The 27,347-nt window shown below is 44.1% G+C and overlaps 2 protein-coding genes across 2 annotated transcripts; one reads left to right on the top strand and one right to left on the bottom strand.

Annotated features, from left to right (window-relative positions):
- The first annotated feature begins 1,922 nt into the window (after nucleotides 1-1,922).
- On the top strand, nucleotides 1,923-13,603 carry LOC115134506 (proteasome subunit alpha type-1). The gene is made up of 10 exons (XM_029668545.2): nucleotides 1,923-1,984; nucleotides 3,945-3,989; nucleotides 4,149-4,250; nucleotides 4,440-4,543; nucleotides 4,887-4,975; nucleotides 5,236-5,306; nucleotides 5,439-5,568; nucleotides 7,396-7,475; nucleotides 7,668-7,772; nucleotides 13,318-13,603. Exons 1-10 carry the CDS (start codon nucleotides 1,982-1,984, stop codon nucleotides 13,375-13,377), a joined length of 789 nt encoding a protein of 262 aa, XP_029524405.1. The 5' UTR covers nucleotides 1,923-1,981; the 3' UTR covers nucleotides 13,378-13,603.
- Nucleotides 13,604-13,648: 45 nt separating this feature from the next.
- On the bottom strand, nucleotides 13,649-27,242 carry LOC115134505 (golgin subfamily A member 6-like protein 24). The gene is made up of 6 exons (XM_029668541.2): nucleotides 26,988-27,242; nucleotides 25,221-25,444; nucleotides 24,746-24,827; nucleotides 21,931-22,024; nucleotides 16,172-16,302; nucleotides 13,649-15,902 (listed from the first exon to the last, which is right to left on the bottom strand). The coding sequence occupies exons 1-6, from the start codon at nucleotides 27,097-27,099 to the stop codon at nucleotides 14,230-14,232; spliced, it is 2,316 nt and encodes a 771-aa protein (XP_029524401.2). The 5' UTR covers nucleotides 27,100-27,242; the 3' UTR covers nucleotides 13,649-14,229.
- Nucleotides 27,243-27,347: the final 105 nt, after the last annotated feature.

Here is a 27,347-nt window from a genome sequence, read left to right as displayed (position 1 = left end):
CTGCCTGTCGCTCCCATTAATCCAGTCGATTTCCAGGCTAAACACATCGCCGGTCTATTTTAAGAAACATCAAATCAAATCAAATCAACGGTCGTCGTATGAAGAATATGTGGACCAAAGCACAGCGTGGTACGTGTTCATGATGTTTTATTTACTGAACACTGAAAGACAAAACAACAACGTGAATAAACTAAGAAAAAAAACAGTCCTGTAAGGTGCAGAAAACACTAAACAGAAAATAATCACCCACAACCAAAATGGGGAAAACAAGCTACCTAAGTATGATTCTCAATCAGAGACAACGATCGACAGCTGCCTCTGATTGAGAACCATACCAGGCCGAACACAGAAATACAACAAAGAAAAAAGAACATAGACTACCCACCCCAACTCACGCCCTGACCAAACTAACACAAGGACAAAATAAAGGAACTAAGGTCAGAACGTGACAGGGTGCGAGATGGGGGTATATTTAGACACATTTAATTACTCAGAATACTCAAGTAATCCAATATCTGGAGTTTACATCCAGGTACACCGCTGGTGCTGATGCCTCATCATCTCTCACCAGTGAGTCGCTGGGAGAACTCTGATGCCTCTCTTTTGTAATCCAACTACAACTTGAAGTTATACAAATGCTTGATTTTGTCTGTGATGAGAATAACGAGGGTCAAAAGGGCCTGAGCCCTATTAGGGCTTCAAAAACATATATTCCCCCACCAAAATTGCGACTATTCTTTGGGGTTTGTGGTAACACGTACACTATTGTGCCATTGATTGATAGCTAAGCATAGCCTGGATTTTTGGTAACACATTTAGTTGTGTCATTGATTGATGTAGCTAAGCACAGCTGACAATGCACTGATGTATTTCTTCTCTGAGACATGGTCTGGGTAAGCAACATTACTTTTGTCTTCCCGACCAATACCGCTACACCTTTAAACACCTCCGCCTTCCTCCTTCCCCGCGTGAGGGCCAGCAGCGTGGCTTGGACCCGTCACAGAGTGACTCAGGACACTCTTCCATTTGAAAAATTAAAAGGTGGCCGTTTGGCAGAGTTAAATTAAGCCCTGGGGAAACATGCTGAGCTCAGCACAGCTACTACAATCTCAATCACAAAGGAGGCGTGCTGATGTAATGGCTGCTGCTGCCGCCTCTGCCTTGGCAGGGGAGGTGGGCTCGTCAGCACAGCTCCTTTAATTCATCCCCCCCCGGATCAAGGGTACATCCGATATCTTTAACAGGGTCCAGGCTCTCAGTGTCCAGCCATTTCAACCCCCCCCCCCCAAAAACAGACAGTGGGGTGGCAGAGAGAGAAGATCGAGTGAGAGATGGGGAGATAGGGGGAGAAAGAGAACAAAAGAGAGTGGGAGAAGCTGAGAGCGAGACTGTTGATGGAGACCTTTATAAATGCATAGAAATGTCCCTAGAAAGAGACATTAAACGCTGAATTTTTTTTATGATGAGCCTGAAACACCATGAGTGGTTTGTACAGAGAAATTAAGATTTCTGTTAGCAGAGGTCCTCGAGGTGTGTGACAATTTTTCTGAAGAAAAAAAAAACAGGTTACTGAAGGATATTGTGTATTGTTGTTGTTGACATTCAAAGTGCTCATCTAGGCACACTGCAATTATGCCTGTCATTGCAACAAACAAAAAAATGCTATAACAAAATGTTGTTTGCTTGTTTTACTGCAAGGATTTTATTCTAGTTATTGCAACCTCCGAGGACCATGAATGTGAAATAAACTTAAAATACTCAAAAATCTAAATTTACTTTCAGAATTGACAGGAATCCTGTCATTAAAAGTACATTTAAACATAGATAGCTGTCTTTGGTCAAGTCAAAATGAGTAAAGTTTCCAATCTTTGATGACATTTCGAATTTTCATCGACTGGACAGACTTCTGAGATCTACTGCTTTGCCTTACGTGACAGATTTAGGAATTTAAATCAAACTAAGTCACAGTTCAGCAGCAGAGATGGTAAGAGTGTATAAAGCATGCGTTTTGTTTGAAGCTTGAATATTTGCTTAAATAATACAGATTGTTGCATACATTGAATGACAAAGGTGTTTGATAAAGATGCTAGCTATCACTCGTTAAAATAGTTATGTAGTCTATGAACACTAGATAAGAGCGTCTGCTAAATGACTTAAATGTAAATGTTACGAAACGAGTGCACTGTGAGTAAGCATTAAACATTGCTACTATAGTAGCGTCTATGGACGTTTATGATTTTGCACGAGTTAGCTAGCTACTGCCTTATTGGCAATCTAGCTAGCTGTAACAATATATTAAATAAAGTATCCAACCTAGTTTATGTAGCTAGCTAGGAGCTAACATAGCTAGCTAGGAGCTAACATAGCTAGCTAATTTAGATGGCTGGCTAGCTACCTAGCTGTGTTAGCTAGCTAGCCTAGTAAATGTTGAGTGTTTCACTTTCGTTACCCAACTTTTACCGAATGCCAGTGTTCTTTGCAGTCAACCTATGGATGCAAATTGAAAACGTCTAGCTAACTAGATGCTTTCTTCCAACTGTTTGGGACCAGCTACTATGTTGCTTGAACAAAGCTATCATTCCTATTGTATCTCTGAAACTTCAAACATGTTCGACGTCATGAGAGGTGCACCTATAGAGGTCCTATTCTAATTCTATGGGTGCACTCATGAACCAGAATCTGGCTTAACAGGAAACGTTATGGCGAATCTCCAGGAAGCAGCCATTCAATTTGCCACCAGTCACCAGCTTTTCAAATTTAATAACGTTAAAATACGTTCGTTACTCAACAAATATAGAGTTTCTTTTTTAAATGGTGTAAAAATACTTTAAAGTACGACTTAAGTACCTTTTTTGGGTGTGTGTAGTGTGTACTTTACTATTTATATGTTTGACAGTTTACTCCACTTACGTTACATTCCTAATGAAAATAATGTAGTTTTTACTCCATACACTTTCCCTGATACCCAAAAGTACTCTTTACATTTCGAATGCTTAGAAGGACAGGAAAATGGTCCAATGTTCCACACATCAAAAGAACATCCCTGGTCATCCCTACTGCCTCATATCTGGCAGACTCACTAAACCCAAATGCTTCATTTGTAAATTATGTCTGAGTGTTGTCCCTGGCTATCTGTAAATATATGTTTTTAAACTAGAAAATCGGGCTGTCTGGTTTGCTTAATATAATGAATTTGAAATGATTTATACTTTTACTTAAGTATATTTAAAACCAAATACTTTTAGTCTTTTACTCAAGTAGTATTTTACTGGGTGACTTTTACTTGAGTCATTTTCTATTAAGGTGTCTTTACTTTTACTCAAGTAGAACAATTGGGTACCTTTTCCACGACTGCAAGCAACTGAAGGAAACAATCCTATTCGACACCTTCAATGCACAGGTTGTAAGTCTACAACAGCTCAATAGACTGGAGGTGCCGAAAAGGCCTTTTTTCCATGACATAAAACATTTTATTTAGACCTTTTTTGGAAGTACATACCATGATGGCAGTAAATGACGATAGTTGCTAATTGAAACTTAATTTGATGAGTAATAAATGTATTTTGAGATTATTAAAAGCAGGTCAATGGCTGTTTCCTGGGCTTAAAGGAGATTCGCCATATCAACTTTTCCTGTAAGGGTAGATTCTGGTTTAGATGCTCCCCCATGACAGGTGGCTGTAAACAAAGCCACAAGATTGGTTTCTAGCTGGCTCTATAATTTATTTATAGCAATGCAATACCTTTGTCTGGAAGAGTCTAGGGTGGCAAACACATTCTGTGTTGAGGTGCAGTCCACAACAGTTTTTTGGTCGATAACTCATTGCAATGCAAGAGAACTACATAAGTAAAACATTTCATGTGTATTGCTAGACAAATGTACATTGAAAATATTGACACTGCTGCCTTTTCTCTCATTCTCTCTCTCTCGCGCTCTCTCTCTAGTTCCGTAACCAGTACGACAACGATGTCACAGTATGGAGTCCTCAGGTAAGGGACTTTTTTTGCCATATATGGTCATGATTGCTTGCAACTTTCTCACGTACTCACTAGAGTGTGAACATTAAAATGTATCTAGATGTTTAGGGAATGAGGTTCCCTGCAGTGTCTCCCGAATAAGTTAATGTTATCGATGCACTTGTGTTTCAGGGGCGCATTCACCAGATCGAATACGCCATGGAGGCGGTGAAACAAGGTTCGGCTACAGTGGGGCTCAAGTCCAGAACCCATGCAGTCCTGGTTGCTCTCAAGGTATTCCCGTTAATATCCCAGTTCTATTCTGCACTGACAGTTTTGGTTTTTCAAGAGTTACATAGGAGCTACACTGGGGTATCAGGAAAACGGTATGTCTTTTACCTGCTACATTGGACGCGTGGCGTGAGCCACTCGCAGTGACTGTCAATGGGCTGTTGAGTGAGACTGGTGTTTGTTTCTCCACAGCGAGCCCAGTCAGAGCTGGCTGCTCACCAGAAGAAGATCCTCCATGTTGATGAACACATTGGCATCTCCATTGCCGGGCTGACTGCAGATGCCAGGCTACTCTGGTACCATTTACATTATTATTATTATTATTTTTTTTTAAACATTTGAGTCATTTAGCAGACGCTCTTATCCAAAGCGACTTACAGGAACAATTAGAGTTAAGTACCTTGCTCAAGGGCACATTGACAGATTTTTCACCTAGTCAGCTCGAATCAGCAACCTTTCGGTTACTGGCCCAACGCTCTTAACCGCTAGGGTACCTGCCGAACACTAGACTACCTACAACACACACACACACACAGGTGTAGAAATAAAATGTATGAAAAACCATGTGTCTGTGTGCAATGTATGTCCACTGTAATTTGTGTCAAGATAACCACTTCTTTCCCCTTCTATCTTCAACAGTAATTTCATGAGGCAGGAATGCCTGGACTCCAGGTTCGTGTTTGACAGGCCTCTCCCAGCATCGCGCCTGGTCACTCTCATCGGAAGCAGTATCCTTACAGTCTTGCTTTCAATTATTGATCCCTAGAAGCCCGCACCCAGTTTGCCATGCATTAACATTTTGCTTAGTTTAGGACAGTCGTAGGGGACCCCAAAACAATCCGTTTGAAACTTAGATACTCCCAATAAAAATGTATGCAATGTGTCAATGTCAAAAATGTCACTTTCTTGAGATAAGCGGTTAGGTTTGGGAAATGGAGCGCTGTGTTCTCTAGACAGTTGACAAGGTACGCCTTGACCAGTCCCTCAGAAACTCAAATTCCCACACAGAGGTATGGAAGAAGACCCTATGGTGTGGGACTGCTTATCGCTGGCTACGATGTAAGTTCTTTGTAATCTTTTAAGGGAAACTATGTATGCTGATCAAGGTGTGTAAACCTCTGTATATGTGATTCTTAAAGCAATACTTATTAGTAATGTGAAGCAACAAAGTCATTTGGTCTCTTCTTGTAGGACATGGGGCCTCATATCTTCCAGACCTGCCCCTCTGCAAACTACTTTGACTGCAAAGCCATGTCTATTGGAGCTCGCTCCCAGTCTGCCCGCACATACCTAGAGAGACACATGGACACCTTCCTGGACTGTGAGAGCATGCACATACACACACTGTATTTGTGGTTTTCACAATTACTAACACAAATGCATACCTGAGGGCACACATATATCTACTACACACACTATAAAGTAGATACTGTTTGAGGCTTGTTCGCTGTAGCATATCTCACTCACACACACCTACAGTTGAAGTCGGAAGTTTACATACACTTATGTTGGAGTCATTAAAACTCATTTTTCAACCACTCCACAAATTTCTTGTTAACAAACTATAGTTTTGGCAAGTCGATTAGGACATCTACTTTGTGCATGACACAAGTCATTTTTCCAACAATTGTTTACAGACAGATTATTTAATTTATAATTCACTGTATGACAATTCCAGTGGGTCAGAAGATTACATACACTAAGTTGACTGTGCCTTTAAACAGCTTGAAAATTCCAGAAAATAATGTCATGGCTTTAGAGGCTTCTGATAGGCTAATTGACATCATTTGAGTCAATTTGAGGTGTACCTGTGGATGTATTTCAAGGCCTACCTTCAACTCAGTGCCTCTTTGCTTGACATCATGGGAAAATCAAAAGAAATCAGCCAAGACCTCAGAAATAAAATTGTAGACCTCCACAAGTCTGGCTCATCCTTGGGAGCAATTTCCAAACGCCTGAAGGTACCACATTCACCTGCACAAACAATAGTACACAAGTATAAACATTGTGGGACCACGCAGCTGTCATACCGCTCAGGAAGGTGACACGTTCTGTCTCCTAGAGATGAACATACTTTGGTGCGACAAGTGCAAATCAATCCCAGAACAACAGCAAATGACCTTGTAAAGATGCTGGAGGAAACAGGTACAAAAGTATATATATCCACAGTAAAACGAGCCCTATATCGACATAACCTGAAAGGCCGCTCAACAAGGAAGAAGCCACTGCTCCAAAACCGGCATAAAAAAGCCAGACTACAGTTTGCAACTGCACATGGGTACAAAGATTTTACTTTTTGGAGAAATGTCCTCTGGTTTGATAAACAAAAATAGAGCTGTTTGGCCATAATGACCATCGTTATGTTTGGAGGAAAAGGGGGAGGATTGCAAGCCAAAGAACACCATCCCAACCGTGAAGCACGGGGGTGGCAGCATCATGTTGTGAGGGTGCTTTGATGCAGGAGGGACTGGTGCACTTCACAAAATAGATGGCATCACGAGGAGGGAAAATTATGTGGATATATTGAAGCAACATCTCAAGACATCAGTCAGGAAGTTAAAACTTGGTCGCAAATGGGTCTTCAAATGGACAATGACACCAAGCGTACTTCCAAAGTTGTGTCAAAATGGCTTAAGGACAACAAAGTAAAAGTATTGGAGTGGCCATCACAAAGCCCTGACCTCAATCCTATAGAAAATTTGTGGGCAGAACTAAAAAAGTGTGTGCGAGCAAGGAGGCCTACAAACCTGACTCAGTTACACCAGCTCTGTCAGGAGAAATGGGCCAAAATTCACCCAACTTATTGTGGGAAGCTTGTGGAAGGCAACCCAAAACATTTGACCCAAATTAAACAATTTAAAGGCAATGCTACCGAATACTAATTGAGTGTATGTAGACTTCTGACCCACTGGGAATGTGATGAAAGCAATAAAAGCTGAAATAAATCATTCTCTCTACTATTATTCTGACATTTCACATTCTTAAAATAAAGTGGTGATCCTAACTGACCTAAGATGGGGAACGTTTACTTGGATTACACTGAGTTTAAATTTGGCTACGGTGTATGTAAACTTCCGACTTCAACTGTACACATTCAGCACCTGCTCTGTGCATTTATCCTTTTGTCCATTGCATTGACTATACTCAGGTAATCTGAATGAGCTGGTCAGGCATGGTCTGCTTGGGCTCAGAGAAACACTCCCAGCTGAACAGGACCTCACCACTAAGGTAAGCTTATATGGCTCAACCAACCTGTCATAGCCCTCATGTTCCCCACAGTTCAGGGCTGTGTTCATTAGGTCACCCAACATAAATGTTTTAAAACGTTTTGCAACATGAAAATAAAATGCAGTCCCTCTCTGTTTGGTGCCTAATGAACACAACCCTGGGCTTTACTGAGTAGCTCTCCCTGCCTTTCAGAATGTCTCAATCGGCATTGTGGGGAAAGACATGGAGTTCACCATCTACGACGATGATGACGTGGGTCCTTTCCTTGAGGGCCTGGAGGAGAGGCCACAGAGAAAGGTAAGAGTCGACTTGGAGTTACTGTGGAAAGAGGTTGGATTAATGCTAGCCTGGATCCACACTGAAACAGAACAATTAATTTGGAATCTAGGCTAGGATAATGCACTCTCAAAGATATTTGTAGATGAGATTATAATAATATTATAGAATGGTTAACAAACATGACATCACAAATTTCACTTGATGGTCCCGAACAGTCAAAATCATGTTTTTCATGAAATTGGATGACATTTGGATGAAACCAGATCAATCAGATGTATTTAATCAAGCCCTTTTTAGATCAGCAGATTAGATAAAACTGAGCCTGAATCCCCAGAGAGCAAGCAATCCAGATCAAAGTAGGAAAAATACCCACCTCTAAGTTTGACCATAAAGTGTATTTATTTGGCTTTTTATTATTTTTTATTACAGTAGTTACACAGCAAGAATAAAGTAATTTGATATACATTACCAATCAAAAGTTTGGACTCCTACTCATTCAAGGGTTTTTCTAATTTTTTAAAAAACGACATGAAATAACACATGGAATCATGTAAAATCAAAAAAGTGTTATATTTGAGATTCTTCAAAGTATCCACCTTTTGCCTTGATGACAGCTTTGCAAACTCTTGGCATTCTCTCAACCAGTTTCATGAGGTAGTCACCTGGAATTCATTTCAATTAACAGGTGTGCCTTGTTAAAAGTTAATTTGTGGAATTTCTTTCCTTAATGCGTTTGAGCCAATCAGTTGTTGTGACAAGGTATGGTTGGTATACAGAAGATAGCCCTATTTGGTAAAAGAACAAGTCTATATTATGGCAAGAACAGCTCAAATAAGCAAAGAGAAACAACAGTCCATCATTACTTTAAGACATGAAGGTCAGTCAGTCCAGAAAATTTCAAGAACTTTTAAAGTTTCTTCAAGTGCAGTCGCAAAAACCATCAAGCGCTATGATGAAACTGGCTCTCATGAGGACAGCCACAGGAAAGGAAGACCCAGAGAAACCTTTGCAGCAGAGGCTTTACTCAAAGCCAGTGGCATGTCATTAGTAAAAATTTAAAGTAAGGGGCCTAGACAGCTGCCCTGGGAAATTCCTGATTCTACCTGGATTATGTTGGAAAGGCTTCCATTAAAAAACACCCTCTGTGTTCTGTTAGACGGGTAACTCTTTATCCACAATATAGCAGTGGGTGTAAAGCCATAGCACACGTTTTTCCAGCAGCAGACTATGATCGAGAATGTCAAAAGCCACACTGAAGTCTTAACAGTTTAGAAGGGAGGAACTCAAACTTGTATTCCTTAGGCTGGGATCCGCACTATGCAGCTGTTGCAACAGCACATTTTTCACTGGCTGTCTACTGGTGCGAATTCATTATGCCCATTCTGTTGAAAAACATTTAATAAATGTGACGAAACGGAGAGGGACCTACCTGAATTTGTCCAATAGAAACTTTAGTTTGGCTCTGTTTGCTTCCATTTGTTTCGTAAACGGTAAACGGTTTCCGTAATGAATACACCCCTTGTTGCAAAAACAATGATCGATAGGCAGCTTAAACTGCTTCAATTCAACCGTTATTGGGTTAACATACACACATATATATACACACATACACTGCTCAAAAAAATAAAGGCAACACTAAAATAACACATCCTAGATCTGAATGAATGAAATATTCGTACATAGTTGAATGTGCTGACAACAAAATCACACAAAAATTATCAATGGAAATCAAATGTATCAACCCATGGAGGTCTGGATTTGGAGTCACACTCAAAATTAAAGTGGAAAACCACACTACAGGCTGATCCAACTTAGATGTAATGTCCTTAAAACAAGTCAAAATGAGGCTCAGTAGTGTGTGTGTGTGGCCTCCACGTGCCTGTATGACCTCCCTACAACACCTGGGCATGCTCCTGATGAGGTGGCGGATGGTCTCCTGAGGGATCTCCTCCCAGACCTGGACTAAAGCATCCGCCAACTCCTGGACAGTCTGTGGTGCAAAGTGGCGTTGGTGGATGGAGCGAGACATGATGTCCCAGATGTGCTCAATTGGATTCAGGTCTGGGGAACGGGCGTGCCAGTCCATAGCATCAATGCCTTCCTCTTGCAGGAACTGCTGACACACTCCAGCCACATGAGGTCTAGCATTGTCTTGCATTAGGAGGAACCCAGAGCCAACCGCACCAGCATATGGTCTCACAAGGGGTCTGAGGATCTCATCTCGGTACCTAATGGCAGTCAGGCTACCTCTGGCGAGCACATGGAGGCCTGTGCGGCCCCCCCAAAGAAATGCCACCCCACACCATGACTGACCCACTGCCAAACCGGTCATGCTGGAGGATGTTGCAGGCAGCAGAACGTTCTCCACGGCGTCTCCAGACTGTCAGGTCTGTCACGTGATCAGTGTGAACCGGCTTTCATCTGTGAAGAGCACAGGGCGCCAGTGGCGAATTTGCCAATCTTGGTGTTCTCTGGCAAATGCCAAATGTCCTGCACGGTGTTGGGCTGTAAGCACAACCCCCACCTGTGGACGTCGGGCCCTCATACCACCCTCATGGAGTCTGTTTCTGACCGTTTGAGCAGACACATGCACATTTGTGGCCTGCTGGAGGTACATTTGTACATTTGTACATTTAAGTCATTTAGCAGACGCTCTTTGCAGGGCTCTGGCAGTGCTCCTCCTGCTCCTCCTTGCACAAAGGCGGAGGTAGCGGTCCTGCTGCTGGGTTGTTGCCCTCCTACAGCCTCCTCCACGTCGCCTGATGTACTGGTCTGTCTCCTGGTAGCGCCTCCATGCTCTGGACACTACGCTGACAGACACAGCAAACCTTCTTGCCACAGCTCGCATTGATGTGCCATCCTGGATGAGCTGCACTAACTGAGCCACTTGTGTGGGTTGTAGACTCCGTCTCATGCTACCACTAGAGTGAAAGCACCGCCAGCATTCAAAAGTGACCAAAACATCAGCCAGGAAGCATAGGAACTGAGAAGCGGTCTGTGGTTATCACCTGCAGAACCACTCCTTTATTGGGGGTGTCTTGCTAATTGCCCGGAATTTCCACCTGTTGTCTATTCCATTTGCACAACAGCATGTGAAATTTATTGTTGCTTCCTAAGTGGACAGTTTGATTTCACAGAAGTGTGATTGACTTGGAGTTACATTGTGTTGTTTAACTGTTCCCTTTATTTTTTTGAGCAGTATATATATATATATATATATATACAGTGGGGAGAACAAGTATTTGATACACTGACGATTTTGCAGGTTTTCCTCCTTACATAGCATGTAGAGGTCTGTAATTTGTATCATAGGTACACTTCAACTGTGAAGACGGAATCTAAAACAAAATTCCAGAAAATCACATTGTATGATTTTTAAGTAATTAATTTGCATTTTATTGCATGACATAAGTATTTGATACATCAGAAAAGCAGAACTTAATATTTGGTACAGAAACCTTTGTTTGCAATTACAAAGATCATACCTTTCCTGTAGTTCTTGACCCTGCTTATAGGTTTCCGCTTTCATCTGTGTCAGCTGCACTTGGGTCGGGAGGGACTCCACATCATCCAGCATACATCAACCATTTCAGGAATTCTTCTTCCGACACTCCCAAAATGACTCTTTTAATAGGTGCCCTGCTCTGTAGCTCAAAGCATGACACATCATATTCTCCAAATTTTGTGAGTTCCAACACCATAGACACACACAATTTGATGAAGCCCACTTCTTGTGATTTTTTTTTACATTACACAAAGCATTCTCCACTACTTTGGATGTCTTCAATGGGTTCACCAAGTCAGGCGTCCATCATCTCAGAAAACATAATTCCCCATTGTATCTTGTAGGAGTATCAACACTAGTATCTCACATCAATTTGGCTTATTTCTTTCCATTTCTTTGGACGAAAGTCAATTTTTTTCATTTCCACCACCAACCGATGGTGGCTCCATCTCCGCCATTGTCTTCTTCCTCGTTGCCTCTCAGTACACACAACTGGTTCGCTATGTCAGAAATACCCGCTCACTTTTTAGACTGGGATTCAGGAGGCGGGATGGAGGCAGGATTATTAAGGGCTTTTCATGACATCACAAAAAGTCAAATTTTAATACACCAATGGTAACATCTTATTCTCTTACCTAACTTAAATAAGTACCACCATGTAACCAACATCGCAGAAGGCATGTGGTTTACATAGCTAGGTAGCTAGTCTACTGGTGCAGAAATTTGACTGCAGTGTGTCAGCAAATACTTTAAAAAAAGTTTTTAATGATATTCTTCTAATGTTTCCGCTTTCATCTGTGTCTGGTGTAAGCTCATTTTTTTCTTCCTGGTGCTAGCTAGTAACTGGCTAGCTAGGTCTTCAGCCAGCATGTTCAGATGCGCTGTGGCGTACAAACTGGTATCAAGGAACCTAATGTTTGCCAGGAAAACATTCCCCACACCATTACACCACCGCCACCAGCCTGTACCGTTGACACCAGGCAGGACGGGTCCATGGACTCATGCTGCTTACGCCCAATCCTGACTGCCATCAGCATGAACCAGGATTTGTCGGACCGGGCGATGCTTTTTCACTGCTCAATTGTCCAGTGTTGGTGATCACGTGCCCACTGGAGCCACTTCTTGTTTTTTGAGGATGAGAGGGGAACCTGGTGTGGTTGTCTGCTGCAATAGCCCACCCGTGACAAGGACCGACTAGTTTTGCGTTCTGTACACCAGTTCTACTGCACTGTTATTTGCCTGTTTGTGGCCCACCTGTTTGCTTTAGGATTCTTGCCATTCTTCGACCTCTCATCAACGAGCTGTTTTCGCCCACAGGATTGCTGCTGACTGGATGTTTTTTGGTTTGTCGCACCATTCACGATAAACCCGCGACACAGTCATGCGTGAAAAGCCCAGGAGGCCGGCCGTTTCGGAGATACTGAACCGGCACGACATGCACCAACGATCATACCACACTCTGTTGCTTAGGTCACTCGTTTTGCCCATTCTAACGTTCAGTCAAACAGTAACTGAATGCCTCGATGCCTGCTTTATAGATCAAGCCACTGCCATGTGACTCACTGTAGGAGGGAACCTAATAAACTGGCCACTGAGTATGTATGTATGTATGTATTTAATGAAAAGTACCCAGACCTCACCCTGAAATTGTCCAATATGAACTAGCTAGCTTGATAAACAGTGCTGCCAATTCCATTTGAATTTGCTAGCAAAACTATACAGCTAACATTTTGTCTATTGATACTGTTACAATTACCAAACAGTTGGATATAAACAAATCAGTAGTGAAACCATTATGTGGTGTATGATAGGATTGGATGTTGCATGCAATTTCAATGTTGATTTGTGTATCAGCAAATTTGCTTGAGAATCTCACTGCAACACTGCGTCCATGTTGCTTGACATAAGCATTTTCAAAGAACCTAGTCAAGGTGAGCTTCCCTCCCACTCAGTATTTTTTCAGACTTCCTGGTAGTTTGACATAAGAAAGTACTTTTGTTTTCCATTTTTATCTGAACGGTAATCAAGATGTGATGTGTCCCGCCCTGTGTGTCCTAGGTTATCGGGGCTGCAGATGAGCCTGCGGCAGACAAACCGGATGAGCCAATGGATATCTGAGACTGAGGATGCAGAATGATGACACACTTTGTCACACTGCGGTGGCCAGAAACCAAATCCAGCTCAGCACCCCTCGCTGAACTGCCATGGGTCAATTCTGTGCAGCGACAATGTGCTACTCAATGAAAATAAGTTAATTGTATGCTTTCCGCTAATAAAATTGGATGTTGCTTTTCTATTGGTAGAATGTTACATTCTCTGTAAGTAATATACCTTTTTTTCTGAACTAGGTGCCATTGTTGTTTTTGTTTGTCACACACTTGAGACAAGGTTGTTGTCAAACCAGCATATTTTATTTGTGAGATTCCACAGTAGTTACTTTTTTTGTAACGCTGACATACGGGTATATAGTCATCAGTAGTGAGTAAATGGTGTATAAAAGTGGATGCTTTTTCAATAACTTATACCCATGAAATAAGATCATTCCCATGTATTCTAATTATGGTTTATTGCACTAAGAGGACAACAAGCATACTCTCAAGCCCAGATGTGAATCAAGACCGTAGGAGCACAGTGCCTTCCAAATCATTCAGTTCATTGTAATGCGCATTGTGCCAAAGCTATTATGCGATAGTGAACATCTGAACAAAGCATTGGTACAATACTGTGGGTATGACTTCTGCTTCAGACTGTCACTTAGGAAGAGATACCATCTTTCTCGGGTGGAGCTTTTTGATCCTATGTTTATAGACTGGCTACTGCTAACCTTCATGCTATGGCCCATCCTGTTTGGAGGCTAGGAAGAAATGTTGCTAGACGGGCATAGCCAGACTCAAGTTTGTGGGGGGCACTCTACTTTCCCAATTATAGGAAGGAATTTGGGGGAAGTCAATCAACTCTGTTTTCTTTTGGTCATTTCTTCTGCTTCTTGTTCCTTTTCCTTCTAACACGAGAACGGCTAGTTGACATCTCCGTTGACAGGTTAACACCGTCCTTTTCCTCTCGCTCCAACATGGTGGGCATCTTCAGTGTAAGCTCCTCCTCTGCACCACCCCTGTCTTCATCAGCCAGACCCAGCTTGTCATTGGCCCCACCCTCCTCCCTGTCCATTCCTGCTTTCTCCATTTCAGTCCCACCCACATCACGCTTAGCCCCACATTCCTCATTCCCAGTGGCCAAATCAGCACCTCCCTCCTCATCAGTATTCAAATCAGCCCCTGCCTTAGCTACACCTACATCATCCTCAGCCGCACCCTCCTCCTGGTCAGCCCTGCCCTCTTGGTCAACCCCAACCACCTCCTGGTCAACTACGCTCTCTTCCTGGTCAAGCCCACCTTCTTTCTGGTCAGCCCTGCCCTCTTCCTGGTCAACCCCAACCACCTCCTGGTCAACTACGCTCTCTTCCTGGTCAAGCCCACCTTCTTTCTGGTCAGCCCTGCCCTCTTCCTGGTCAACCCCAACCACCTCCTGGTCAACTACGCTCTCTTCCTGGTTAAGCCTAACGTCTTTCTGGTCAGCCCTGCCCTCTTCCTGGTCAACCCCAACCACCTCCTGGTCAACTACACTCTCTTCCTGGTCAAGCCCACCTTTTTTCTGGTCAGCCCTGCCCTCTTCCTGGTCAACCCCAACCACCTCCTGGTCAACTACGCTCTCTTCCTGGTCAAGCCCACCTTCTTTCTGGTCAGCCCTGCCCTCTTCCTGGTCAACCCCAACCACCTCCTGGTCAACTACGCTCTCTTCCTGGTTAAGCCTAACGTCTTTCTGGTCAGCCCTGCCCTCTTCCTGGTCAACCCCAACCACCACCTGGTCAACTACGCTCTCTTCCTGGTTAAGCCCAACGTCTTTCTGGTCAGCCCTGCCCTCTTCCTGGTTAAGCCCAACGTCTTTCTGGTCAGCCCTGCCCTCTTCCTGGTCAACCCCAACCACCTCCTGGTCAACTACGCTCTCTTCCTGGTCAAGCCCACCTTCTTTCTGGTCAGCCCTGCCCTCTTCCTGGTCAACCCCAACCACCACCTGGTCAACTACGCTCTCTTCCTGGTTAAGCCCAACGTCTTTCTGGTCAGCCCTGCCCTCTTTCTGGTCAACCCCAACCACCACCTGGTCAACTACGCTCTCTTCCTGGTTAAGCCCAACGTCTTTCTGGTCAGCCCTGCCCTCATCCTGGTCAACCCCAACCACCTCCTGGTCAACTACGCTCTCTTCCTGGTTAAGCCTAACGTCTTTCTGGTCAGCCCTGCCCTCATCCTGGTCAACCCCAACCACCTCCTGGTCAACTACGCTCTCTTCCTGGTTAAGCCCAACCTCTTTCTGGTCAGCCCTGCCCTCTTCCTGGTCAACCCCACTCTCCTCGTTTGCCACACCCTCTTCCTGGTCAGACCCACCCTTATCCTGGTCAGCCCTACCTGCCTCCTGGTAGTCCCCGCCCTCCTTCTGGTAAGCCCCACCCTTCTCCTGGTAAGCCCCACCCTCCTGGTCAGCCCCATACTCGTCGGTCCTCTCTGGCTGCTCTTCGGTGCTGGTCGCCTGGGTATGGTCGTATCCACAGAAGGGCTCTTCCCAGCATGGATGGGGATCCTCTGGGAAACCTAATTCAACCATGGATACATAAACAGTATATCATTACGTTTCCATACAGCCCTCAGAGGCACTAAACCCTACTTACTGTATGTTACACCCAAATCTTGTATATCTCCGTATTGTGGAATGTGGATAACGTATTCAGACAAGTCTTGAATGACGTCATAAAAGAGCCAAAGTTTGACTTCCATTAAAGAAGCACAAATTACATGTTGTTTAGAAGAATGTCCACAGTGGTGTGGGGTGGTACAGAAAAAGGGCTTCAATCCCAGTCTACCTTCCCAGTGTTGTGCCCCCATATCTGCGGGGGCAACCCCCTCCACCAGGCGGCCCTCCTGCATCACCCGCGTGATCTCTCTCAGCTGGAGAAGCAGTCTCTCCTCCTGGTCGGCACTCACCCCTGTCACCCTGCAGGGAGAGCAGCAGAAGCATAGGTAAGTATGCTTAAGGCAGTGATTCCCAAACTAGGGGTCGCGCCTGATGTGAAAATGGGGTCGTGGGAGAATTTCCAAAATTCAGAGGAAGAAAAAGATTCACACATTTTTGTTGTTGTTGATATATATACACATACGCACACACCTTATAATATCGTCTTTGTATCTCAAAATCATTGTTATGTGGTTAACCTTAAAAAATAAATTAAAAAAAATATATATATATATATAATCTAAAAGATCAAATTCAACCAGAGCGCGCCCTTAGGTCATGGGAAAAGGCCACACTTGACCGTTGCACTTGAATCATTCACAGTGAATGGCTAGGCCCGTGACGATATGAAACCACGCACTATTGCAGAGACCTTGATATTTCCGGCTGCAATTGATAAGGTGAAAACAATGTGTGTTGAGGCAGAGGCACATAAGTATTCAGACCATTTGCTATGAGACTCGAAATTGAGCTCCGGTGCATCCCGTTTCTATTGATCACAAGAGGTATGTGGCAGGGTCTACAGCCAATCACGGATTACAAAAAGAAAACCAGCACCGTCACGGACCAGGATGTCTTGCTCCCAGGCAGACTAAATAACTTTTTTGCCCGCTTTGAGGACAATACAGTGCCACTGACACTGCCCGCAACTAAAACATGCGGACTCTCCTTCACTGCAGCCGAGTGAGCAAAACATTTAAACGTGTCAACCCTCGCAAGGCTGCAGGCCCAGACGGCATCCCCAGCCGCGCCCTCAGAGCATGCGCAGACCAGCTGGCTGGTGTGTTTACGGACATATTCAATCCATCCCTATCCCAGTCTGTTGTTCCCACATGCTTCAAGAGGGCCACCATTGTTCCTGTTCCCAAGAAAGCTAAGGTAGCTGAGCTAAACGACTACCGCCCCGTAGCACTCACTTCCTTCATCATGAAGTGCTTTGAGAGACTAGTCAAGGACCATATCACCTCCACCCTACCTGACACCCTAGACCCACTCCAATTTGCTTACCGCCCAAATAGGTCCACAGACGATGCAATCTCAACCACACTGCACACTGCCCTAACCCATCTGGACAAGAGGAATACCTATGTGAGAATGCTGTTCATCGACTACAGCTCGGCATTTAACAAATCAAATTTATTTGTCACATACACATGGTTAGCAGATGTTAATGCGAGTGTAGCGAAATGCTTGTGCTTCTAGTTCCGACAATGCAGTAATAACCAACAAGTAATCTAACTAACAATTCCAAAACTACTGTCTTATGCACAGTGTAAGGGGATAAGAATATGTACATAAAGATATATGAATGAGTGATGGTACAGAGCAGCATAGGCAAGATACAGTAGATGGTATCGAGTACAGTATATACATATGAGATGAGTATGTAAACAAAGTGGCATAGTTAAAGTGGCTAGTGATACATGTATTACATAAGGATGCAGTAGATGATATAGAGTACAGTATATACATATTCATATGAGATGAATAATGTAGGGTATGTAAACATATTAGGTAGCATTGTTTAAAGTGGCTAGTGATATATTTTACATCATTTCCCATCAATTCCCATTATTAAAGTGGCTGGAGTTGAGTCAGTGTGTTGGCAGCGGCCACTCTGTCTTAGTGGTTGCTGTTTAACAGTCTGATGGCCTTGAGATAGAAGCTGTTTTTCAGTCTCTCGGTCCCAGCTTTGATGCACCTGTACTGACCTCGCCTTCTGGATGATAGCGAGGTGAACAGGCAGTGGCTCGGGTGGTTGTTGTCCTTGATGATCTTTATGGCCTTCCTGTAACATTGGGTGGTGTAGGTGTCCTGGAGGGCAGGTAGTTTGCCCCCGGTGATGCGTTGTGCAGACCTCACTACCCTCTGGAGAGCCTTACGGTTGTGGGCGGAGCAGTTGCCGTACCAGGCGGTGATACAGCCCGCCAGGATGCTCTCGATTGTGCATCTGTAGAAGTTTGTGAGTGCTTTTGGTGACAAGCCGAATTTCTTCAGCCTCCTGAGGTTGAAGAGGCGCTGCTGCGCCTTCTTCACGACGCTGTCAGTGTGAGTGGACCAATTCAGTTTGTCTGTGATGTGTATGCCGAGGAACTTAAAACTTACTACCCTCTCCACTACTGTTCCATCGATGTGGATAGGGGGGTGTTCCCTCTGCTGTTTCCTGAAGTCCACAATCATCTCCTTAGTTTTGTTGACGTTGAGTGTGAGGTTATTTTCCTGACACCACACTCGGAGGGCCCTCACCTCCTCCCTGTAGGCCGTCTCGTCGTTGTTGGTAATCAAGCCTACCACTGTTGTGTCGTCCGCAAACTTGATGATTGAGTTGGAGGCGTGCGTGGCCACGCAGTCGTGGGTGAACAGGGAGTACAGGAGAGGGCTCAGAACGCACCCTTGTGGGGCTCCAGTGTTGAGGATCAGCGGGGTGGAGATGTTGTTGCCTACCGTCACCACCTGGGGGCGGCCCGTCAGGAAGTCCAGTACCCAGTTGCACAGTACCCAAGCTCGAGACCCTGGGTCTCGACCCCGCCCTGTGCAACTGGGTACTGGACTTCCTGACGGGCCGGCCTCAACACTGTGGTAAATTCAATTGATTGGACATGATTTGGAAAGACACACACCTGTCTATATAAGGTCCCACAGTTGATAGTGCATGTCAGAGCAAAACCAAGCCATGAGGTCGAAGGAATTGTCCGTAGAGCCCCGAGACAGGATTGTGTCGAGGCACAGATCTGGGGAAGGGTACCAAAAACATTCTGCAGCATTGAAAGTCCCCAAGAACACAGTGGCTTCCATCATTCTTAAATAGAAGAAGTTTGGAACCACCAACTCTTCCTAGAGCTGGCCACCCGGCCAAAGTGAGCAATTGGGGAAGAAGGGGAGGTGACCAAGAACCCAATGGTCACTCTGACAGAGCTCCAGAGTTCCTCTGTGGAGATGGGAGAACCTTCCAGAAGCACAACCATCTCTGCAGCACTCCACCAATCAGGCCTTTATGGTAGTGGCCAGATGGAGCCACTCTTCAGTAAAATCCACGACAGCCCACTTGGAGTTTGCTAAGAGAGACGAACTGAGATTGCATTGAGAGACAAACTATTGTCATTCACAATGGATGTAAAAAAGAAAACAGACTTGGTTGAACTTCTGCGTAATGAAAAGAACATGTCTCCTTGTCTATATGTAACAGACATATTTGGGAAACTGAACGCAAGCATGCAGAGAATACAAAAACATTCTACAGATGAGTGACCGAATCGGTGGATTCAGAGGAAATAATTCTTATTGGAGAGAGTCTTTCAAAAGCCAACCATGCCCCCTTCCATCGGAGGTGCCATGTTTCTAACAACAACAAAAAACAGCATCAGTAAGTGTCCCACACGAGTGGTGACTGCTCACCAATGCTGGCAAGGGCACTTTGGGACCTACTTCCTAATCTGTTTGACTGCGATCGTGGCTCAGTTGACATGCAGGTAAATGAAATCGGAACAGCTGATCGAGCTGCCATGTGACCGAATGCTGTAGACAATGCATTCACAGGTCACTACGGAGGAGTTTTGGTTTTTGACTAAAGGGAATACCCTGCCCTCTCCCTCTGAGCATTACAACTTGCACTACCGTTCGCCAGCTCATATCCGTGTGAAGGTGCATTCAGTGCTCTTGTCTGCATTAAAACCAAATATCGATCCCTGTTGGATGTGACAACAGGGATGAGGTGCGCACTGTCGACCACGCCCCCTGACTTTGAGAAGCTCCGCCGCAACATGCATCAAGCACGCCCATCTCATTAGTGGTGGTGAGATAAGAGACATTGTCAGACTCATTTTCAATTGACTGTCATAGCCCCACATTAAATGTATGTGTTTGTGAGTTGAGAAGACATTTACATTTACATTTAAGTCATTTAGCAGACGCTCTTATCCAGAGCGACTTACAAATTGGTGCGTTCACCTTAAGACATCCAGTGGAACAGCCACTTTACAATAGTGCATCTAAATCTTTTAAGGGGGGTGAGAAGGATTACTTTATCCTATCCTAGGTATTCCTGAAAGAGGTGGGGTTTCAGGTGTCTCCGGAAGGTGGTGATTGACTCCGCTGTCCTGGCGTCGTGAGGGAGTTTGTTCCACCATTGGGGGGCCAGAGCAGCGAACAGTTTTGACTGGGCTGCGCAGGAACTGTACTTCCTCAGTGGTAGGGAGGCGAGCAGGCCAGAGGTGGATGAACGCAGTGCCCTTGTTTGGGTGTAGGGCCTGATCAGAGCCTGGAGGTACTGAGGTGCCGTTCCCCTCACAGCTCCGTAGGCAAGCACCATGGTCTTGTAGCGGATACGAGCTTCAACTGGAAGCCAGTGGAGAGAGCGGAGGAGCGGGGTGACGTGAGAGAACTTAGGAAGGTTGAACACCAGACGGGCTGCGGCGTTCTGGATGAGTTGTAGGGGTTTAATGGCACAGGCAGGGAGCCCAGCCAACAGCGAGTTGCAGTAATCCAGACGGGAGATGACAAGTGCCTGGATTAGGACCTGCGCTGCTTCCTGTGTGAGGCAGGGTCGTACTCTGCGGATGTTGTAGAGCATGAACCTACAAGAACGGGCCACCGCCTTGATGTTAGTTGAGAACGACAGGGTGTTGTCCAGGATCACGCCAAGGTTCTTAGCGCTCTGGGAGGAGGACACAATGGAGTTGTCAACCGTGATGGCGAGATCATGGAATGGGCAGTCCTTCCCGGGAGGAAGAGCAGCTCCGTCTTGCCGAGGTTCAGCTTGAGGTGGTGATCCGTCATCCACACTGATATGTCTGCCAGACATGCAGAGATGCGATTCGCCACCTGGTCATCAGAAGGGGGAAAGGAGAAGATTAATTGTGTGTCGTCTGCATAGCAATGATAGGAGAGACCATGTGAGGTTATGACAGAGCCAAGTGACTTGGTGTATAGCGAGAATAGGAGAGGGCCTAGAACAGAGCCCTGGGGGACGCCAGTGGTGAGAGCGCGTGGTGAGGAGACAGATTCTCGCCACGCCACCTGGTAGGAGCGACCTGTCAGGTAGGACGCAATCCAAGCGTGGGCCGCGCCGGAGATGCCCAACTCGGAGAGGGTGGAGAGGAGGATCTGATGGTTCACAGTATCGAAGGCAGCCGATAGGTCAATCAAATTAAGACAATCAGAAATACTGTTAAAATGTTTTTCAATTGATAGCCCCAAATAAAAGTAAACATTAGCTGTTATATATATATATATATATAATGTGTGGTTATGAAAATGGGGTCGTGGGACAAAATAGTTTGGGAACCCATGACTTAGGGTCTACCCATTAGAATGTATTACAGGTATGCTAATTCAATCAATGGGACATGCAATAACAGTTAAGTACACACATTAATAGCAATGTAAATACATTGTTCAATTCAGATTGTATTCAACAACATTTTATTCCTAAATTTAAAAAAAAAATGTATCCAATATTTTGGCCGGCAAAAATGGTGTAAGGTGGAAAGAGACCCAGAATAAACATTTTTTAAAGTTGAATATATGTGTTTTGGTATGCAAAGAGATACTGAAACGAGAATAAATGAGAGATGTCCGTGGAGCAAGACTTTGGCCAGGTAAACAACAAACCTTTCAGGACTGTAGCTGGCTTTGGACACAATCCTCTCCATCACCATCTCTGTCTCCCTCAGCTTATCCTGCAGCTGAGTCAGCTCAAAGTCCGCTAGGGAGAAGGAGAGTGAGAGGAGGAGAGATGGTCAGTTAAGACCTTTCAGGATGGCATTGTCTGAAGTGAAGCTAAACTATTTGATTGTACAGTCGTGGCCAAATATTAATTTCCACAAAGTTTTCTGCTTTAGTGTCTTTAGATATTTTTGTCAGATGTTACTATAGAATACTGAAGTATAATTACAAGCTTTTCATAAGTGTCAAAGGCTTTTATTGACAAATACATGGAGTTGATATTTGCAGTGTTGACCCTTCTTTTTCAAGACATCTGCAATCTGCCCTGGCATGCTGTCAATTAACTTCTGGGCCACATCCCGACTGATGGCAGACCATTCTTGCATAATCGATGCTTGGAGTTTGTCATAATTTGTGGGTTTTTGTTTGTCCACCCGCCTCTTGAGGATTGACCACAAGTTCTCAATGGGATTAAGGTCTGGGGAGTTTCCTGGCCATGGACCCAAAATATCAATGTTTTATTCCCCGAGCCACTTAGTTATCACTTTTGCCTTATGGCAAGGTGCTCCATCATGCTGGAAAAGGCATTGTTCGTCACCAAACTGTTCCTGGATGGTTGGTACCATTCTTTATTCATGGCTGTGTTCTTAGGCAAAATTGTGAGTGAGCCCACTCCCTTGGCTGAGAAGCAACCCTACACATGAATGGTCTAAGGATGCTTTACTGTTGGCATGACACATGACTGATGGTAGCGCTCACCTTGTCTTCTCCGGACAAGCTTTTTTCCAGATGCCCCAAACAATTGGAAAGGGGATTCATCAGAGAAAATGACTTTACCCCAGTCCTCAGCAGTCCAATCCATGTACCTTTTGCAGAATATCAGTCTGTCCCTGATGTTTTTCCTGGAGAGAAGTGGCTTCTTTGCTGCCCTTCTTGACACTAGGCCATCCTCCAAAAGTCTTCGCCTCACGGTGCGTGCAGATGCACTCACACCTGCCTGCTGCCATTCCTGAGCAAGCTCTGTACTGGTGGTGCCCCAGTCCCGCAGCTGAATCAACTTTAGGAGACGGTCCTGGCGCATGCTGGACTTTCTTGGGCGCCCTGAAGCCTTCTTCACAACAATTGAACCGCTCTCCTTGAAGTTCTTGATGATCCGATAAATGGTTGATTTAGGTGCAATCTTACTGGCAGCAATATCCTTGCCTGTGAAGCCCATTTTGTGCAAAGCAATGATGACGGCATGTGTTTCCTTGCAGGTAACCATGGTTGACAGAGGAAGAACAATGATTCCAAGCACCACCCTCCTTTTGAAGCTTCCAGTCTGTTATTCGAACTAAATCAGCATGACAGAGTGATCTCCAGCCTTTTCCTCGTCAACACTCACACCTGTGTTAACTAGTTGCTCCTACCCTCTACTTTTTTGAACATTTTGTTAAAAATCGCGCAACATTTCAGCGCCCTGCTACTCATGCCAGGAATATAGTACGTTCATATGGTTAGAATGTGTGTATAGGAAACCCTCGGACGTTTTTAAAACTGGTTAAATCACAACTGTGGCTATTACATAACGTGCGTTACATCGGAAAGCGCAGGAAAACCTGATCACAGAAAATGGAAATAAATATCATTGCGCCACTTCCAGCAATTGTTAACAGTGAGCCGAATTAGATAAGACCGAGCATTCAACTCCCACAGCATCCCCATGCAGTCGAGTATCTTGTGAATTTAATCCTCTTTGATTCTTGGTTGAACCGAAAGAGGGGCACGACGTACCTCCGGTCTCCGCCCAGATCATTCCGGAAGAGCTCTCTCCTGAAATTTTTTCCAAGACGACAGCTAATGATATGTACATCGCCTACGGTTGATTTTTATCGCTTATTAACGTTTACTAATACCTAAAGTAGCATTACAAACGTATTTCGAAGTGTTTTGTGAAAGTTTATCGTCTACTTTTTGAATTTTAAAAAATGACGTTACGTTGTGAAATCGCTGTTTTTTTCGTTTATCACACAGTCTACATATAACGATATCTTGGCTTTATATGGCCCGATTTAATCGAAATAAAGACCCAATAGTGTTTATGGGACATCTAGGAGTGCCAACAAAGAAGATGGTGAAAGGTAATGACTGTTTTCTATTTTATTGTGCGGTTTGTGTAACGCCGAAATGCTAATTATTTTGTTTACGTCCCCTGCTGTGCTTTTCTGTTGTAGTGTATTGGTGCATGCTATCAGATAATAGCTTCTCATGCTGTCGCCGAAAAGCATTTTAAAAATCTGACTTGTTGCCTGGATTCACAACGAGTGTAGCTTTAATTTGATACCCTGCATGTGTATTTTAATGAACTTTTGAGTTTTAACTAATACTATTAGCATTTAGCGTAGTGCATTTGCATTTCCAGAGCTCTAGTTGGGACGCAAGCGTCCCAGGTAGAGGTAAGAGGTTAACGAGAGAATCACTGACATGATGTCAGCTGGTCCTTTTGTGGCAGGGCTGAAATGCAGTGGAAATGTTTTTGGGGGATTCAGTTAATTTGCATGGCAAAGAGGGACTTTGCAATTAATTGCAATTCATCTCATCACTCTTCATAACATTCTGGAGTATATGCAAATTGAGGCAGCAGACTTTGAAAATTAATATTTGTGTCATTCTCAACTTTTGGCCACGACTGTATGTTTTAGAGAGAAACTATTTAAATGAATGATGCTGTTTCTTAAAGAGGAACGATTTAAGAATCGTGAGATTACAGTTTGTAACTCACTGATCTTTCTCTTCCGGTTCTCTGCTCTCACTGAGGGAAATCTGGGTTCAGAAGGTACAGCGCACTTCCCCTTTGAGGTTATCTTTTGAGAAAAGAAAAAAACATTCTTCAACAATAGGATTTAAGGGTTTAGACATACAACACGCAGATTATAAATGGGCATTTGATTTGGACCTTTTCTGTGAGAATAGGATACAATGGACTGTGTTTCCATGCGTGTCTTCCTAGTATGTGCATGTGTACGCATGTTAGGGCTGGGCCAGACTACTTGATTCACGGTTTGTATTCGATACATTTTCGCATGCAAACTTTTTGTCTTCAGCCTCGTTGCACATTTAAAACGCTAACATGCCTGTCCTCTAAATCATTTTCATGAGAGTACTGGAACACACACATTCTTTAAAATGCTCAGTCCTATTGTCTGTGCGTGTATGTATGTATGTATGTATCCTATGTTAACCCCACAACACCGCACCTTAAACAGGATGTAGAGGATGTAAAGAAGGATCGCAAAGCCGTAGATGGGGATGATCTGCCCTGCCAGGTTGGACTTGCCCCCGGTCCCTACCCCTGTGCCCCCACCCCCCTTAGCCCTGGCGATAGCCTCGGTGTTGTGTGCCCTGGTGGAGCCAGCAGCCCTCTGGCCCTGACTGTCTGGAGCCATCTGCCGGTGCACCATGGGAGGAAACCGTCCTGAACCTGCAAAGCAAATGTGGTAGATGAACCCGATACTGTGATATACTGGAATTAACATAGTGGATATACTGGAATAACAACTTTGTTGCGACGGTGAGTTGGACTTACGCTGTTGTGATAAGGTAGCCCTAATACCTTAATACATCCATAAATGTATTATTCTTGTGCAATTTATGTATTTAGGCTACATTGAGGTTATTTTAGACTATATGGCATTAGTGCATAAGCCTAAACTTTAGGGCTGAACTGTACATGAGTCAAATAGCCGACATGCCAATCGCCAAATGCTTTTGGGAACAGGCAGAAAAAGTTAACGTCAATCCACAGAGGCAAAAAGAACCGTGTCTGAGTTTAATTCAATAAGAGAAAAGCTGCAAAATGGAGAGTTGAAAATAAAGAGAAGGGAGGGCCAGAAAAGTAGGCTAATGTTTGGGAAAGATTTGGTGAAGTGGAGGGAGAAGACGACAACAGTGCCGGCTATGTTATGTGTGATGATTGTGAGGCGCTACACAAATTCGACATGTCACAAGACGGGGACTTCAAATAGGCCTATGGTACGTCAAGGGAAGCCTACTGTTCAGATGGGTCAAATGGAAACTGAAATCTGGACACTGACTGTAAAACCTAGAACCTCTCACATAGTTTTTATATTAAGTCCTGCAGAATTAAGCTATTTTTTTTGCAGTAAAATAGGACACCAAATGTAAACAAAATGTTTACTTGGGAACAGGAGTAGAGAAATATGATTTCTTTATTTCAGCATCTTGAGAGAATGTGAATGATCAGCTAACACCTCAGATGGTATCTATCAGCATCAGCATCATAAAAGCTGATAGTATTTCAACCAAAGGTTTATATTTCCTTACAACTGGTCAAACTGATGTAAATTGGAAATTTTGCACAGAATTTTTTTCCACCGAGTTTTTGCATTTTCTCCCCTAAACGTCTTTGCTCCGTGAAAGATGACAGGGAACACTTTACCAATGTCAACTAGATTGAAGCCTTCATTTAACGATTTATGACATTATTCTGGTGAGCATGGGTTTATTTTGTCTTTTAGGGCAACATAATGACAGCCCACATGCAAGCTTCTCTTCTACCTAATTGATAGACAAGTTGACTAACAAATAGCCTACCAAAATCTCGGAAATTATAGGCAGAAACATATCTAAATCAGGCAACAAAAAAATCCTGCACCCAGTTTTAAAAAATCGTCCCCCCGTCTTTGACAGTAACCTGTAGCGCAATTTCTATATTTGCGTGTTGGGGTCGGGTGCGCGGACTCCGATTTGAACTTTTTTCACATAAAGTCAGGCTGTTGCGGGTGAACAAACAGCTGACCCACCACTCCTCCCCGGTGATGACAGCGCCCTCTGTAGGGATGTAGCTGGTATTATTCAAAGATAACCATAAATAAACGACGATTTGCAGAAAAAAATATAAAGAAATGTGTTAAAATGCAAGGAAAGGTAAACCTACGTACGAATCTATAATAGTTAGCTAGAATAATAAAGACATTTAACATTTTTAGAGCGTTAAACCTTACCCTCGGTCTGTGCACCCTTCCCTCCGCCTAGGAGCATTTTCGGAAGCAGAAGAGCAACGCAGAGCACGAGACAAGACACGAGCGTAACCTTTTGAAATGTTGACATCGACATTGTTACAGCCGCACGGTTGCTTTTGCAGGGAAATGTACTTAAAAGGCAACACGAATACACAAACAATTCAACACAGAGGGTCAAGTGGATGCTGCGTCGGGCTCCTCAGCATCATCCATTTGTGCACACGTCCTTCGCTGAAAAACGGAAGTGTAACCTTTGTAGTGGATGCACCTCTCCAGTAGATGGCGCCAGAGAACCTTTATTCATTTCGACCAAATAGAAAGGAAAATAGAAAGGCTGTGATG

Source organism: Oncorhynchus nerka, linkage group LG9a (assembly GCF_034236695.1).
Source record: "Oncorhynchus nerka isolate Pitt River linkage group LG9a, Oner_Uvic_2.0, whole genome shotgun sequence".
Classification (NCBI taxonomy): Eukaryota; Metazoa; Chordata; class Actinopteri; order Salmoniformes; family Salmonidae; genus Oncorhynchus; species Oncorhynchus nerka.
This window is presented reverse-complemented; position numbering and strand designations above follow the sequence as displayed.